The 14,468-nt window shown below is 52.9% G+C and overlaps 1 protein-coding gene across 3 annotated transcripts in view; it reads left to right on the top strand.

Annotated features, from left to right (window-relative positions):
* Positions 1 to 14,468, top strand: part of LOC121274602 (pyruvate carboxylase, mitochondrial-like) — a 1,197,472-nt gene that overhangs the window by 1,039,152 nt on the left and 143,852 nt on the right. For all 3 annotated transcript variants that reach the window (XM_041181940.1, XM_041181941.1, XM_041181942.1), the window contains exon 17: positions 435 to 684. In XM_041181940.1, the coding sequence (XP_041037874.1) occupies positions 435 to 684 (250 nt within the window). The remainder of the gene's footprint in view (positions 1 to 434; positions 685 to 14,468) is intronic.

Below are 14,468 nucleotides of genomic sequence, written 5' to 3'. Positions count from 1 at the left end.
ATCTACAGTTTAGCTTTTGGAACTTGGGCTCCGTGGGCTGATGAGGGAATTGTGTCGCCCACATATAAACATTGTGCGCCTGGAGAACTCAGAAAGACTGTTTCATCTAAAAAACCTTATTGCATAATGAAATGTGGAAGAAATATGTTCTGCAAAGAGAGTATTTCATCCCTGAAGGCTGTTGCTGGTTGTCACATTTTCCAAATATTTCTACCATCAGTAATTTGCCATGCCTGGCTGCTTTTTGTGTAATTGTTTTACTTATGAATAAATCTGATTGATTAGTTTAACCTGCCAGAATCACTGCAGCCGATTTGCACACAAGCGGGCCCCCACAAGAGCAATGAGATAAATTTCCTACGTTAAAATATGGCTGTATTTCAAAAGTGCTGCACTGGCTGTTAAGAAATTTTGGCTGCTCTTGTGTTTTGCAGGACATGGCGGGACTGCTGAAGCCAAACTCAGCCAAGCTGCTAATTGGAGCGCTGCGAGACCGCTTCCCGGATATCCCGCTCCACATCCACACCCACGACACGGCGGGCGCGGGAGTAGCCTCCATGTTGGCTGCCGCCCAGGCTGGGGCTGACGTGGTGGACGTGGCCGCGGACTCGATGTCGGGGATGACCTCGCAGCCCAGCATGGGCGCCGTCGTGGCCTGCAGCAAGGGCACGCAACTCGACACAGGTAGGGTACGAGGATTTCCGGCCACCGTGGCAGAGAGAGAGAGAGAGAGCGCGACCGATGGATCTTTCTAATGATGATTGGACTGCCGGTAGAGAAGAAGGGGGAGCCCGACCCAGTCCTTTAAAATTATGGGTGGAGTTCAACTGCCCATTTGGCCCATTGCGCCCATCGTGGGGGCAGGCAGGAGCGGGCGCAAACCCGATCAGCGTCCCCAATTGAGGTCGCGCCACCATTTTGCGTGGGCAGGCCGATTAAGGCCCACCCAGCCTGACGCACTCCCGGAAGTGCTGAGCATTCCCTGTGCAGGTGGAGGGCGGGATTCCCTGAGTCAGGGCCTGCGCGCAAAAGTGTGCAGAAGTCTCCCTGAGGCACAGAGGAGATCAGTTTAAGGTTTAAACATCGAAATGAAGAAATTAAAAACTTGTAAAACATGTCCCCGCGTGTGACAGTGTCACATGAGCTGGGACATGTCAATGATCCTTTAAAAAAAATTTTATTAAATTTTTTAACACTTCATGGAACCTCATCCATGGGCGGGATGAGGTTCCATGAAAATTGCAAAGGCCACCTGGGCTCTTCACCTTAAGGTTGGACGGGCAGCACATTTTATTAATTCTATTGGTTTTTAAGAGGCCTTAATAAGCCTTTGACAGTTTGGCCCCCACCCCCACTCGCCGACCCGAAAGTTCTGCCCTAAGTCACCAGATGACCTGCAGTCAGGGTAGTGTTGCTGCCCTGGGTAAGGGGAGGAGGGTAACGAAAGGAGGACGTGTGTAAGGGGTGGGGAGGTGTGTAAAGGGTGGAGGACGTGTGTAAGGGGTGGGGAGGTGTGTAAAGGATGGAGGACGTGTGTCGGGTGAGGAGGTGTGTAAAAGGTGAAGTGTGTAAGGGGTGGGGAGGTGTGTAAAGGGTGAAGTGCGTAAGGGTTGGGGAGGTGTGTAAAGGATGAAGTGTGTAAGGGGTGGGGAGGTGTGTAAAGGCTGGGAGACGTGTGTAAGGGGTGGGGAGGTGTGTAAAGGATGGAGGAAGTGTGTAAGGGATGGGGAGGTGTGTAAAGGATGAAGTGTGTAAGGGGTGGGGACGTGCGTAAAGGATGGAGGACGTGTGTAAGGGGTGGGGAGGTGTGTAAAGGGTGGAGGACGTGTGTAAGGGGTGGGGAGGTGTGTAAAGGATGGAGGACATGTGTAGGGTGTGGGGAGGTGTGTAAAGGATGGGAGACGTGTGTAAGGGGTGGGGAGGTGTGTAAAGGATGGAGGACGTGTGTAAGGGGTGGGGAGGTGTGTAAAGGATGGAGGATGTGTGTCGGGTGAGGAGGTGTGTAAAGGATGGGAGACGTGTGTAAGGGGTGGGGAGGTGTGTAAAGGATGGAGGACGTGTGTAAGGGGTGGGGAGGTGTGTAAAGGATGGAGGATGTGTGTCGGGTGAGGAGGTGTGTAAAGGGTGAAGTGTGTAAGGGGTGGGGAGGTGTGTAAAGGGTGAAGTGTGTAAGGGGTGGGGAGGTGTGTAAAGGATGAAGTGTGTAAGGGGTGGGGAGGTGTGTAAAGGCTGGGAGACGTGTCTAAGGGGTGGGGAGGTGTGTAAATGGTGGAGGACGTGTGTAAGGGGTGGGGAGGTGTGTAAAGGATGGAGGACATGTGTAAGGGGTGGGGAGGTGTGTAAAGGATGGAGGACGTGTGTAAGGGGTGGGGAGGTGTGTAAAGGATGGAGGACATGTGTAAGGGGTGGGGAGGTGTGTAAAGGATGGAGGACGTGTGTAAGGGGTGGGGAGGTGGGTAAAGGATGGAGGATGTGTGTCGGGTGAGGAGGTGTGTAAAGGGTGAAGTGTGTAAGGGGTGGGGAGGTGTGTAAAGGGTGAAGTGTGTAAGGGGTGGGGAGGTGTGTAAAGGATGAAGTGTGTAAGGGGTGGGGAGGTGTGTAAAGGCTGGGAGACGTGTGTAAGGGGTGGGGAGGTGTGTAAAGGATGGAGGAAGTGTGTAATGGATGGGGAGGTGTGTAAAGGATGGAGGAAGTGTGTAATGGATGGGGAGGTGTGTAAAGGATGAAGTGTGTAAGGGATGGGGAGGTGTGTAAAGGATGGAGGACGTGTGTAAGGGGTGGGGAGGTGTGTAAAGGGTGGAGGACGTGTGTAAGGGGTGGGGAGGTGTGTAAAGGATGGAGGACATGTGTAAGGGGTGGGGAGGTGTGTAAAGGATGGAGGACGTGTGTAAGGGGTGAGGAGGTGTGTAAAGGATGGAGGACGTGTGTAAGGGGTGGGGAGGTGTGTAAAGGATGGGAGACGTGTGTAAGGGGTGGGGAGGTGTGTAAAGGATGGAGGACGTGTGTAAGGGGTGGGGAGGTGTGTAAAGGATGGAGGACGTGTGTAAGGGGTGGGGAGGTGTGTAAAGGATGGAGGACGTGTGTAAGGGGTGGGGAGATGTGTAAAGGATGGGAGACGTGTGTAAGGGGTGGGGAGGTGTGTAAAGGATGGAGGACGGGTGTAAGGGGTGGGGAGGTGTGTAAAGGATGGAGGACGTGTGTCGGGTGAGGAGGTGTGTAAAGGGTGAAGTGTGTAAGGGGTGGGGAGGTGCGTAAAGGGTGAAGTGTGTAAGGGGTGGGGAGGTGTGTAAAGGATGAAGTGTGTAAGGGGTGGGGAGGTGTGTAAAGGCTGGGAGACGTGTGTAAGGGGTGGGGAGGTATGTAAAGGATGGAGGAAGTGTGTAAGGGATGGGGAGGTGTGTAAAGGATGAAGTGTGTAAGGGGTGGGGAGGTGTGTAAAGGATGGAGGACGTGTGTAAGGTGTGGGGAGGTGTGTAAAGGATGGAGGACGTGTGTAAGGGGTGGGGAGGTGTGTAAAGGATGGGAGACGTGTGTAAGGGGTGGGAGGTGTGTAAAGGATGGAGGACGTGTGTAAGGGGTGGGAGGCGATTAAAGGATGGAGGACGTGTGTAAGGGGTGGGGAGGTGTGTAAAGGGTGGAGGACGTGTGTAAGGGGTGGGGAGGTGTGTAAAGGATGGAGGATGTGTGTAAGGGGTGGGGAGGTGTGTAAAGGATGGAGGACGTGTGTAAGGGGTGGGGAGGTGTGTAAAGGATGGAGGACGTGTGTAAGGAGTGGGGAGGTGTGTAAAGAATGGAGGATGTGTGTTAGGGGTGGGAGGTGTGTAAAGGATGGAGGACGTGTGTAAGGAGTGGGGAGGTGTGTAAAGGATGGAGGACGTGTGTAAGGGGTGGGGAGGTGTGTAAAGGATGGAGGACGTGTGTAAGGGGTGGGGAGGTGTGTAAAGGATGGAGGACGTGTGTCGGGTGAGGAGGTGTGTAAAGGGTGAAGTGTGTAAGGGGTGGGGAGGTGTGTAAAGGGTGAAGTGTGTAAGGGGTGGGGAGGTGTGTAAAGGATGAAGTGTGTAAGGGGTGGGGAGGTGTGTAAAGGCTGGGAGACGTGTGTAAGGGGTGGGGAGGTGTGTAAAGGATGGAGGAAGTGTGTAAGGGATGGGGAGGTGTGTAAAGGATGAAGTGTGTAAGGGGTGGGGACGTGCGTAAAGGATGGAGGACATGTGTAAGGGGTGGGGAGGTGTGTAAAGGGTGGAGGACGTGTGTAAGGGGTGGGGAGGTGTGTAAAGGATGGAGGACGTGTGTAAGGTGTGGGGAGGTGTGTAAAGGATGGGAGACGTGTGTAAGGGGTGGGGAGGTGTGTAAAGGATGGAGGACGTGTGTAAGGGGTGGGGAGGTGTGTAAAGGATGGAGGACGTGTGTAAGGGGTGGGGAGGTGTGTAAAGGATGGAGGATGTGTGTCGGGTGAGGAGGTGTGTAAAGGGTGAAGTGTGTAAGGGGTGGGGAGGTGTGTAAAGGGTGAAGTGTGTAAGGGGTGGGGAGGTGTGTAAAGGATGAAGTGTGTAAGGGGTGGGGAGGTGTGTAAAGGCTGGGAGACGTGTCTAAGGGGTGGGGAGGTGTGTAAAGGATGGAGGAAGTGTGTAATGGATGGGGAGGTGTGTAAAGGATGAAGTGTGTAAGGGATGGGGAGGTGTGTAAAGGATGGAGGATGTGTGTAAGGGGTGGGGAGGTGTGTAAAGGGTGAAGTGTGTAAGGGGTGGGGAGGTGTGTAAAGGATGGAGGACGTGTGTAAGGGGTGGGGAGGTGTGTAAATGGTGGAGGACGTGTGTAAGGGGTGGGGAGGTGTGTAAAGGATGGAGGACATGTGTAAGGGGTGGGGAGGTGTGTAAAGGATGGAGGACGTGTGTAAGGGGTAGGGGTGGGGAGGTGTGTAAAGGATGGAGGACGTGTGTAAGGGGTGGGGAGGTGTGTAAAGGATGGGAGACGTGTGTAAGGGGTGGGGAGGTGTGTAAAGGATGGAGGACGTGTGTAAGGGGTGGGGAGGTGTGTAAAGGATGGAGGACGTGTGTAAGGGGTGGGGAGGTGTGTAAAGGATGGAGGACATGTGTAAGGGGTGGGGAGATGTGTAAAGGATGGGAGACGTGTGTAAGGGGTGGGGAGGTGTGTAAAGGATGGAGGACGTGTGTAAGGGGTGGGGAGGTGTGTAAAGGATGGAGGACGTGTGTAAGGGGTGGGGAGGTGTGTCAAGGATGGAGGACGTGTGTCGGGTGAGGAGGTGTGTAAAGGGTGAAGTGTGTAAGGGGTGGGGAGGTGTGTAAAGGGTGAAGTGTGTAAGGGGTGGGGAGGTGTGTAAAGGATGAAGTGTGTAAGGGGTGGGGAGGTGTGTAAAGGCTGGGAGACGTGTGTAAGGGGTGGGGAGGTGTGTAAAGGATGGAGGAAGTGTGTAAGGGATGGGGAGGTGTGTAAAGGATGAAGTGTGTAAGGGGTGGGGAGGTGTGTAAAGGATGGAGGACGTGTGTAAGGGGTGGGGAGGTGTGTAAAGGGTGAAGTGTGTAAGGGGTGGGGAGGTGTGTAAAGGATGGAGGACGTGTGTAAGGGGTGGGGAGGTGTGTAAATGGTGGAGGACGTGTGTAAGGGGTGGGGAGGTGTGTAAAGGATGGAGGACGTGTATAAGGGGTGGGGAGGTGTGTAAAGGATGGAGGACGTGTGTAAGGGGTGGGGAGGTGTGTAAAGGATGGGAGACGTGTGTAAGGGGTGGGGAGGTGTGTAAAGGATGGAGGACGTGTATAAGGGGTGGGGAGGTGTGTAAAGGATGGAGGACGTGTGTAAGGGGTGGGGAGGTGTGTAAAGGATGGAGGACGTGTGTAAGGAGTGGGGAGGTGTGTAAAGGGTGGAGGACGTGTGTAAGGGGTGGGGAGGTGTGTAAAGGATGGAGGACGTGTGTAAGGTGTGGGGAGGTGTGTAAAGGATGGAGGACGTGTGTAAGGGGTGGGGAGGTGTGTAAAGGATGGGAGACGTGTGTAAGGGGTCGGGAGGTGTGTAAAGGATGGGAGACGTGTGTAAGGGGTGGGGAGGTGTGTAAAGGATGGAGGACGTGTGTAAGGAGTGGGGAGGTGTGTAAAGGATGGAGGACGTGTGTAAGGTGTGGGGAGGTGTGTAAAGGATGGAGGACGTGTGTAAGGTGTGGGGAGGTGTGTAAAGGGTGGAGGACGTGTGTAAGGGGTGGGGAGGTGTGTAAAGGATGGAGGACGTGTGTAAGGGGTGGGGAGGTGTGTAAAGGATGGAGGACGTGTGTAAGGAGTGGGGAGGTGTGTAAAGAATGGAGGATGTGTGTTAGGGGTGGGACGTGTGTAAAGGATGGAGGACGTGTGTAAGGGGTGGGGAGGTGTGTAAAGGATGGAGGATGTGTGTAAGGGGTGGGGACGTGGGTAGGTTACCAGGACAGTGGGGCAGGGTAGAGTGGGGAGGGTCTTTTTTCCCCTAACCTTTAACAATTATGACGGAGTTTCTATGGGGTACACATGGAGAAGACATTTCCACTTATGAGGAAGACCAAAGTATGGGCATTAAACATAAGATTGTCACTAATAAATCCAAATGGAAATTCAGGAAAAACCTCTTTAAGCAGTGGGAATGTGGACCTCACTACCGCAGGGAGTGGCTGAGATGAATAATAGAGAAGCATTTAAGGGGAAGCTGGATAAACACATGAGGGAGAAAGGAATAGAAGGATATGTTGATGGGGTGAGCTGTGAGAGGAGGCTGAAATGCAACATAAACACCAGCATGGGCCAGTTGGGCCGAATGGCCTATTTCTGAGCTGTACGATCTAAGTACGTTCTATCTAAAATCTACACGCCTAAGGGAAAAGAGCAGGGATGGGGCCAATTGGACCAGCTCTTCAAGGGGCCGGCACAGGTACGATGGGCCAAATGGACTCCCGCTGTGCTGTGTGATTCAACCACATGGACTTCAGAAAGGGTGGGTTTCTTTAGAAGGGAGCGACGAATCTCTGGGTTTGTTCAGCGTGGGCTGCACCGTTTCAGTGAGTTACCACCACATTCCGGAGCCAAGTGGGATCAGGTGGGATGACGGCTGTGTATTCCAGAGGGGACCAGGGTTAGATATGGTGTGTGTCGTTGCGAGGGAAGGACTCAGGCTTTCCAAAGTGTAACCGTAGGTCCTCGTGTCAGTAATGTGGGGGTGTGGGTCTGCATATCGGTAACGTGGAGTGCGTAACCCTGTGTAAATACCATGGGGGCTGTGTAAGTCTGTGCACCAGGAAGGTGTACAGGTCTGTGTATCAGTAATATGGAGTTTGAGTCTGTGTAAACTATACAGGCTGTCTGTCAGGGAGCTGTGTGGGATGTCTGATTGAATTTCAACATTAGGCCGGTTCCAGTGATGAGTTAGCGCTCGCCATTTGTTGACTGTGTGTGACTAAAACGGCAAACTATCGAGGTGCGGATGTCAGTCGCTGTTTACCAAATGATCTCAGTGCTGTGGTGTCTCCCAGCTGTCTGACTTTCTCAGCAAGAGTCATATTGGACTCGAAATGTTCTCTCTCTCTCCCCCCCACTCCCCGCAGAAGCTGCCAGCCCCACTGAGGTTTTCCAGCACTTTCTGTTTTTATTTGACTCTCCCAGCTAGCTGTCTCCACGCGCTCTGCCTGTCTCCCGGCTCTCGCTGTGCCCGCTGCACTTAGCGAACTGCTCGCCCTCAGCCCCGGCGCCTCAGCTTTCTCGATGCCAGGGTGGCGCCACAGTCGCTGGCACCATCGCTGGGGGTTCACTGACGTGCGTGGGTACTTGTCCCCACCGAGCACTGGGGCAGCTTGGTGCCAAACCCAGATGGTAACGATCTGAATGCCAATACAACCCAGGCTCCACTGCGCATCAGCTCTCAACGTGAGCTTTCCACCAGTATCTTAAACAAGGCAGCAAGCGATATAAGATTAAGCTTTAAAGTCCGCTGCAGCGTATTCAAAATACCATCTCCCACTCTGTGATTTTTACAGTAGTTTGAAGGTTTGCAACTTTTGCACTGTCTACATGAAGCAGCAATGGGATTTGAACAGCCAAAAATCACCTCACATTCTCTCCCATTACTAACCAGTAACCAGTACCCAACTCGTACAAGTTATACTCATGATAGGAACCAGTCTCCAGTGGCCAGTACTTTAATATAAAGTCCTTTCTGTCCGGCATCAGGGCTGTGGCTCAGTTGGTATCACCCTCTCTCCTCCATCTTTCTGTTAAAGGTCTGGGTTCAAGCCCCAGACTGGAGTCTAGAGCATGTAATCCAGGCCTTCCTTAATTCTTTCATGGGATGTGGGCACTACTGGCTGGCCCAGCATTTACTGCCCATCCATAATTGCCCTGGTGAGCTGCCTTCTTGAACCGCTGCAGTCCTTGTGGTGTAGGTAACAGCCACAGTGCTGTTAGGGAGGGAGTTCCAAGTTTTTGACCCAGCGACAGTGAAGGAACAGCCGATATATTTCCAAGTCAGGATGGCGAGTGACTTGGAGGGGAACTTCCAGGTGGTGGTGTTCGCATGTGTCTGCTGCCCTTGTCCTTCTAGGTGGTAGTGGTTTGGAAGGTGCTGTCAAAGGAGCCTTGGCAAGTTGCTGCAGTGCATCTTGTAGATGGTGCACACTGCTGCTACTGTGCATCGGTGGTGGAGGGAGTGAATGTTTAAGTTGGTGCCAATCAAGAGGGCTGCTTTGTCCTGGATGGTGTCGAGCTTCTTGAGTATAGTTGGAGCTGCACTCATCCAGGCAAATGGAGAGTATTCCATTACACTCCTGACTTTGTAGATGGTGGACAGGCTTTGGCAAGTCAGGAGGTGAGTTACTCACTGCAGAATTCTCCAGCTTCTGAGCTACTCCTGTAGCCACAGTTTTTATATGGCTGGTCAAGTTCAGTTGCTGGTCACTGGTGATAGTGGAGGAGTTCAGTGATGGTAATGCCATTGGATTTCAAGGGGAGATGGTTAGGTTGCCTTTGTTAGAGATGTTCATTGCGTGGCACTTGTGTGGCACAGATATTACTTGCTGGTGCAAAGGAGTGAAAGGTTATTGGGGGTAGAGAGGAATGTGGAGTTGAGGTTACAGTCAGATCAACCATGATCTTATTGAATGGTGGAGCAGGCTCGAGGGGCCGAGTGGCCTACACCTGCTCCTAATTATATGTTCATTTGTATTTATGTTTGTATGTGCACCAAATGCAGTACCGAGGGAGTGCTGCACTGAAACTTAGAAACTTGTAAAATTTATGGATAGAAGGAGGCCATTCAGCCCATCATACCTGCGCTGGCTAAAAAAGAGCTGCCCACCTAATCCCACCTTTCAGCCCTTGGTCTATAGCCCTATAGGTTACGGAACTTCAACTGCGTGTTTTTTAAATGAGGGTTTCTGCTTCTACCACCCTTTCAGGCAGTGAGTTCCAGACTCCCTGTAGCCTCTGCGTGAAAAAGCTTTTCCTTAACCCCCCCCCCACCTCTCTAATCCTTCTACCAATTGCTGTAAATTGATGCCCACCACTGTGGTTATTGACCTCTCTGCTAATGGAAGTAGTTCTCCCTATCCACCATAGATATATTTAAGGCCTCTCGTAATTTTATGAACCTCGATTAAATCTCCCCTCAGCCTCCTCCGTTCCAGAGATAACAAACCCAGCCTGTCCTGTCTTCCCTCGTAGCTAAAATTCTCCATCACTGACAACATCCTTGTAAATCCCCTCTGCTCCCACTCTGGTGCGGTCACCTCCTTCCTGTAGTGTGGTGACCAGAATCGTACGCTGTTCTCTGACTGCAGTTTAACTGCTGTTTTATCCCTCTTTTCTGCACCTGGTGCACAGGCAAACAGAAATACACATGAATTAGGAGCAGGAGTAGGCCCCCCCCCCGGTCCCTTGAGCCTGTTCCGCCATTCAACAAGATCATGGCTGACCTGACTGTAACTTCAACTCCACATTCCTGCCTATCCCTGATAACCTTTCACCCCCTTGAACCGGCAAGTACCCTGTTTTGGCATAACCTCCCTGATCTTCTCTTGATTAGCCCAGGCACACAAGATAAGTATCCTGTATGTCTTTCCCACCATATCAACCTGTCCAGCCACCTTCACAAGAACATAAGAACGAGGAGCAGGGGTCGGCAATTCAGCCCCTCGAGCCTGCCCCACCATTCATTACGATCATGGCTGATCTCATTTCGGCCTCAACTCCAATTTCCCGCCCTCTCCCCATAACCTTTCAGCCCGTTACTAATTAAAAATCTGTCTATCTCCTCCTTAAATTTATTCGGCGTCCTGGCATCCACTGCACCCTGAGGTAGTGAATTCCACAGAATCATGATCCATTGAGCAAAGTAATTTCTCCTCATCTCTGATTTAAATCTACCACCCCTTAGCCTAAAATTATGGCCTCTCATTCTAGAATGCCCCACAAGGGGAAACATCCGCTCCACATCTGCTTTGTCTATCCCCTTTAGTATCTTATATACCTCAACTAGGTCCCCTCTCATCCTTCTAAACTTCAGTGAGTAAAGGCCTAAACTGCTCAATCGCCCCTCATAAGACAAGCTCCACATCTCTGGAATCAATCTAATGAACCTCCTCTGAACCGCCTCCAGTGCAACTACATCTTTCCTCAAGTAAGGGGACCAAAACTGTGCACAGCACTCCAGGTACGGTCTCACCAACGCCTTGTACAGTTACAACACTTCCCTATTTTTATACTCTATTACTTTAGCAATAAATGCCAAAATTCCATTTGCCTTCCTTATTACCTGCTGTACCTGCATACCAGCTTTCAGCGATTCATGCCTGAGGACACCCAGGTCCCTCTGCACTGAAGTTTCTCTCCATTTAATTAATAAGTCACCTTTTTATTCTTCCGACCAAAATAGATAACCTCACACTTATCCACGTTAAACTCCATCTGCCAAATTTTGGCCCATTCACCTAACCTGTCCATATCCATTTGTAAATTTCCTGTTTCTTCATTACAACTTACTTTCCCAACTATTTTGCTGTCATCTGCAAATTTAGCTATAGCACTTTCTATCCCTGAATCCAAGTCATTAATATAGATTGTAAATAGTTGGGGCCCAAGGACCGAACCTTGTGGCAACCCACTAGTTACAGCTTGTCATCCAGAAAAAGACCCATTTATCCCGACTCCTTGCTTTCTGTTCGCGAGCAAACCCTCTATCCAAACTAATACATTACCCCTAACGCCGTGTGATCTTATCTTGTGTATTAATCTTTTGTGCGGCACCTTATCAAAGGCCTTCTGGATGTCCAGATATAATACATCTACAGGATCCCTATTATGCACTTTGCTTGTCACATCTTCAAAGAACTCAGGGATCTGTGAACATACACTCCAAGGACCTTCTGCTCCGCTGTGTCCTACACTTCCCTTTGTATTCCTTTGTCCTGTTTGCCCTCCCTCCCCAAATGCATTACCTCACATTTCTCTGGATTGAATTCCATTGGCCACCATTCCATCCACCTGAGCAGTCCATTGATATCTTCCTGTAGTCTGCAGCTTTCTTCCTCACTATTAACCAACCATATAGCCAATTTTTATATCACCTCCAAAACATCTTAACCATACCTCCTGCATTTTTATTTCATTCTTTCATAGGATGTGGGCATCGCTGGCTAGGCCAGCAACAGGAACTGGGGAAACAAAGATGAACAGGTTTCTCAAAGGACCTGAAATTAATCTGATTATTCCTCCATTTATTCCTCCAACTCTGTCTCTTCTTTATTCTTTCATGGGATGTGGGTGTTGCTGGCAAGGCCAGCATTGGTTGCCCATCCCTAATTGCCACTTGAAATGAGTGGCTCGCTCGGCCATTTCAGAGGGGCAGCTGAGAGTCAACCACATCGCTGTGGGGTCTGGAGTCACATGTAGGCCAGACCGGGTAAGGACAGCGCATTTCCTACCCTAAAGGGGCATTAGTGAGCCAGATGGGGTTTTACAACAACCAAAAGATTGTTTCATGGTCACCATTACTGAAACTAGCTTTAGATTCTAGATTTATTAATTGAATTTAAACTCCTCCAGCTGCCATGGTGTGGTTTAAACTCCTGTCAGCAAAGCATCAGCTCTGGATTACTAGTCCAGTGACATTACCACGATGCCAGCATCTCCCCGAAGTCTAAATTTAAGTGTAAATCATTGATGTATGCCACAATTGGCAAGGGATCTAACACTGAGCTCTGTGAAGCCCCACTGGAAACAATTTTCCAGTCATAAAATCGCCCTTTGAGTGTTGCCGTTTGTTCCAGCCTCTGAGATAATTTTGGATCCAACTTTACCGCTTCCCCTCAGGCTCCATGGGCTTTCAACTTACTGACCAGTCTGCCAGGTGGGACCTTGTCAAAACCCTTAACTAAAATCTATGCAGACTGCATCAAACCCTTGTTCATTCTCAAAAAGTTCAGTCAGGTTTGTCAGACAGGAACTACCCAGAACAAATTCATGCCAAGCCTCCTTGATTAATCTGAGCCTTTCTCGCTGATGACGTAAACTGTCCCGTGGAACATTCCCCCAGTAATTTGCCCAGGACCGAGGTCAGGCTGACTGGCCTGTAATTACTGAGGCCATACCTTCTTCCCTTTCCAAAAAGTTATCTGTCCTCCAGTCTTCCCGGCACCACACGTGTCGTCGGAGAGAATTGGAAAATGATGGTCAGAGCCAGCTCCAAAGAGGCTGGGTCTTGGGCAAGAGTGAGGGAGGGGCAGGGTGTGAGGGTGAGAGTGAGGGAGGGGCAGGGTGTGAGGGTGAGAGTGGGGGAGGGGCAGGGTGTGAGGGTGAGAGTGAGGGAGGGGCAGGGTGTGAGGGTGAGAGTGGGGGAGGGGCAGGGTGTGAGGGTGAGAGTGGGGGAGGGGCAGGGTGTGAGGGTGAGAGTGGGGGAGGGGCAGGGTGTGAGGGTGAGAGTGGGGGAGGGGCAGGGTGTGAGGGTGAGAGTGAGGGAGGGGCAGTGTGTGAGGGTGAGAGTGAGGGAGGGGCAGGGTGTGAGGGTGAGAGTGGGGGAGGGGCAGGGTGTGAGGGTGAGAGTGGGGGAGGGGCAGGGTGTGAGGGTGAGAGTGAGGGAGGGGCAGTGTGTGAGGGTGAGAGTGAGGGAGGGGCAGGGTGTGAGGGTGAGAGTGGGGGAGGGGCAGGGTGTGAGGGTGAGAGTGAGGGAGGGGCAGGGTGTGAGGGTGAGAGTGGGGGAGGGGCAGGGTGTGAGGGTGAGAGTGGGGGAGGGGCAGGGTGTGAGGGTGAGAGTGAGGGAGGGGCAGGGTGTGAGGGTGAGAGTGAGGGAGGGGCAGTGTGTGAGGGTGAGAGTGGGGGAGGGGCAGGGTGTGAGGGTGAGAGTGAGGGAGGGGCAGGGTGTGAGGGTGAGAGTGGGGGAGGGGCAGGGTGTGAGGGTGAGAGTGAGGGAGGGGCAGGGTGTGAGGGTGAGAGTGAGGGAGGGGCAGTGTGTGAGGGTGAGAGTGGGGGAGGGGCAGGGTGTGAGGGTGAGAGTGAGGGAGGGGCAGGGTGTGAGGGTGAGAGTGAGGGGAGGGGCAGTGTGTGAGGGTGAGAGTGGGGGAGGGGCAGGGTGTGAGGGTGAGAGTGGGGAGGGGCAGGGTGTGAGGGTGAGAGTGGGGGAGGGGCAGGGTGTGAGGGTGAGAGTGAGGGAGGGGCAGGGTGTGAGGGTGAGAGTGAGGGAGGGGCAGTGTGTGAGGGTGAGAGTGGGGGAGGGGCAGGGTGTGAGGGTGAGAGTGAGGGAGGGGCAGGGTGTGAGGGTGAGAGTGGGGGAGGGGCAGGGTGTGAGGGTGAGAGTGGGGGAGGGGCAGGGTGTGAGGGTGAGAGTGAGGGAGGGGCAGGGTGTGAGGGTGAGAGTGAGGAGGGGCAGTGTGTGAGGGTGAGAGTGGGGAGGGGCAGGGTGTGAGGGTGAGAGTGAGGGAGGGGCAGGGTGTGAGGGTGAGAGTGGGGGAGGGGCAGGGTGTGAGGGTGAGAGTGAGGGAGGGGCAGGGTGTGAGGGTGAGAGTGGGGGAGGGGCAGGGTGTGAGGGTGAGAGTGGGGGAGGGGCAGGGTGTGAGGGTGAGAGTGAGGGAGGGGCAGGGTGTGAGGGTGAGAGTGGGGGAGGGGCAGGGTGTGAGGGTGAGAGTGGGGGAGGGGCAGGGTGTGAGGGTGAGAGTGAGGGAGGGGCAGGGTGTGAGGGTGAGAGTGGGGGAGGGGCAGGGTGTGAGGGTGAGAGTGAGGGAGGGGCAGGGTGTGAGGGTGAGAGTGAGGGAGGGGCAGTGTGTGAGGGTGAGAGTGGGGAGAGGGGTGAGGGTGAGTGAGGGAGAGAGTGAGAGTGGGGAGGGGCAGGGTGTGAGGGTGAGAGTGGGGGAGGGGCAGGGTGAGAGTGAGGGAGGGGGCAGGGTGTGAGGGTAGAGTGGGGGAGGGGCAGGGTGTGAGGGTGAGAGTGGGGGAGGGGCAGGGTGTGAGGGTGAG

Source organism: Carcharodon carcharias, assembly GCF_017639515.1.
Source record: "Carcharodon carcharias isolate sCarCar2 chromosome 37 unlocalized genomic scaffold, sCarCar2.pri SUPER_37_unloc_1, whole genome shotgun sequence".
In the NCBI taxonomy this organism is placed as follows: Eukaryota; Metazoa; Chordata; class Chondrichthyes; order Lamniformes; family Lamnidae; genus Carcharodon; species Carcharodon carcharias.
The sequence above is the reverse complement of the archived record's forward strand: the minus strand, read 5'-3'. Positions and strand labels throughout refer to the sequence as shown.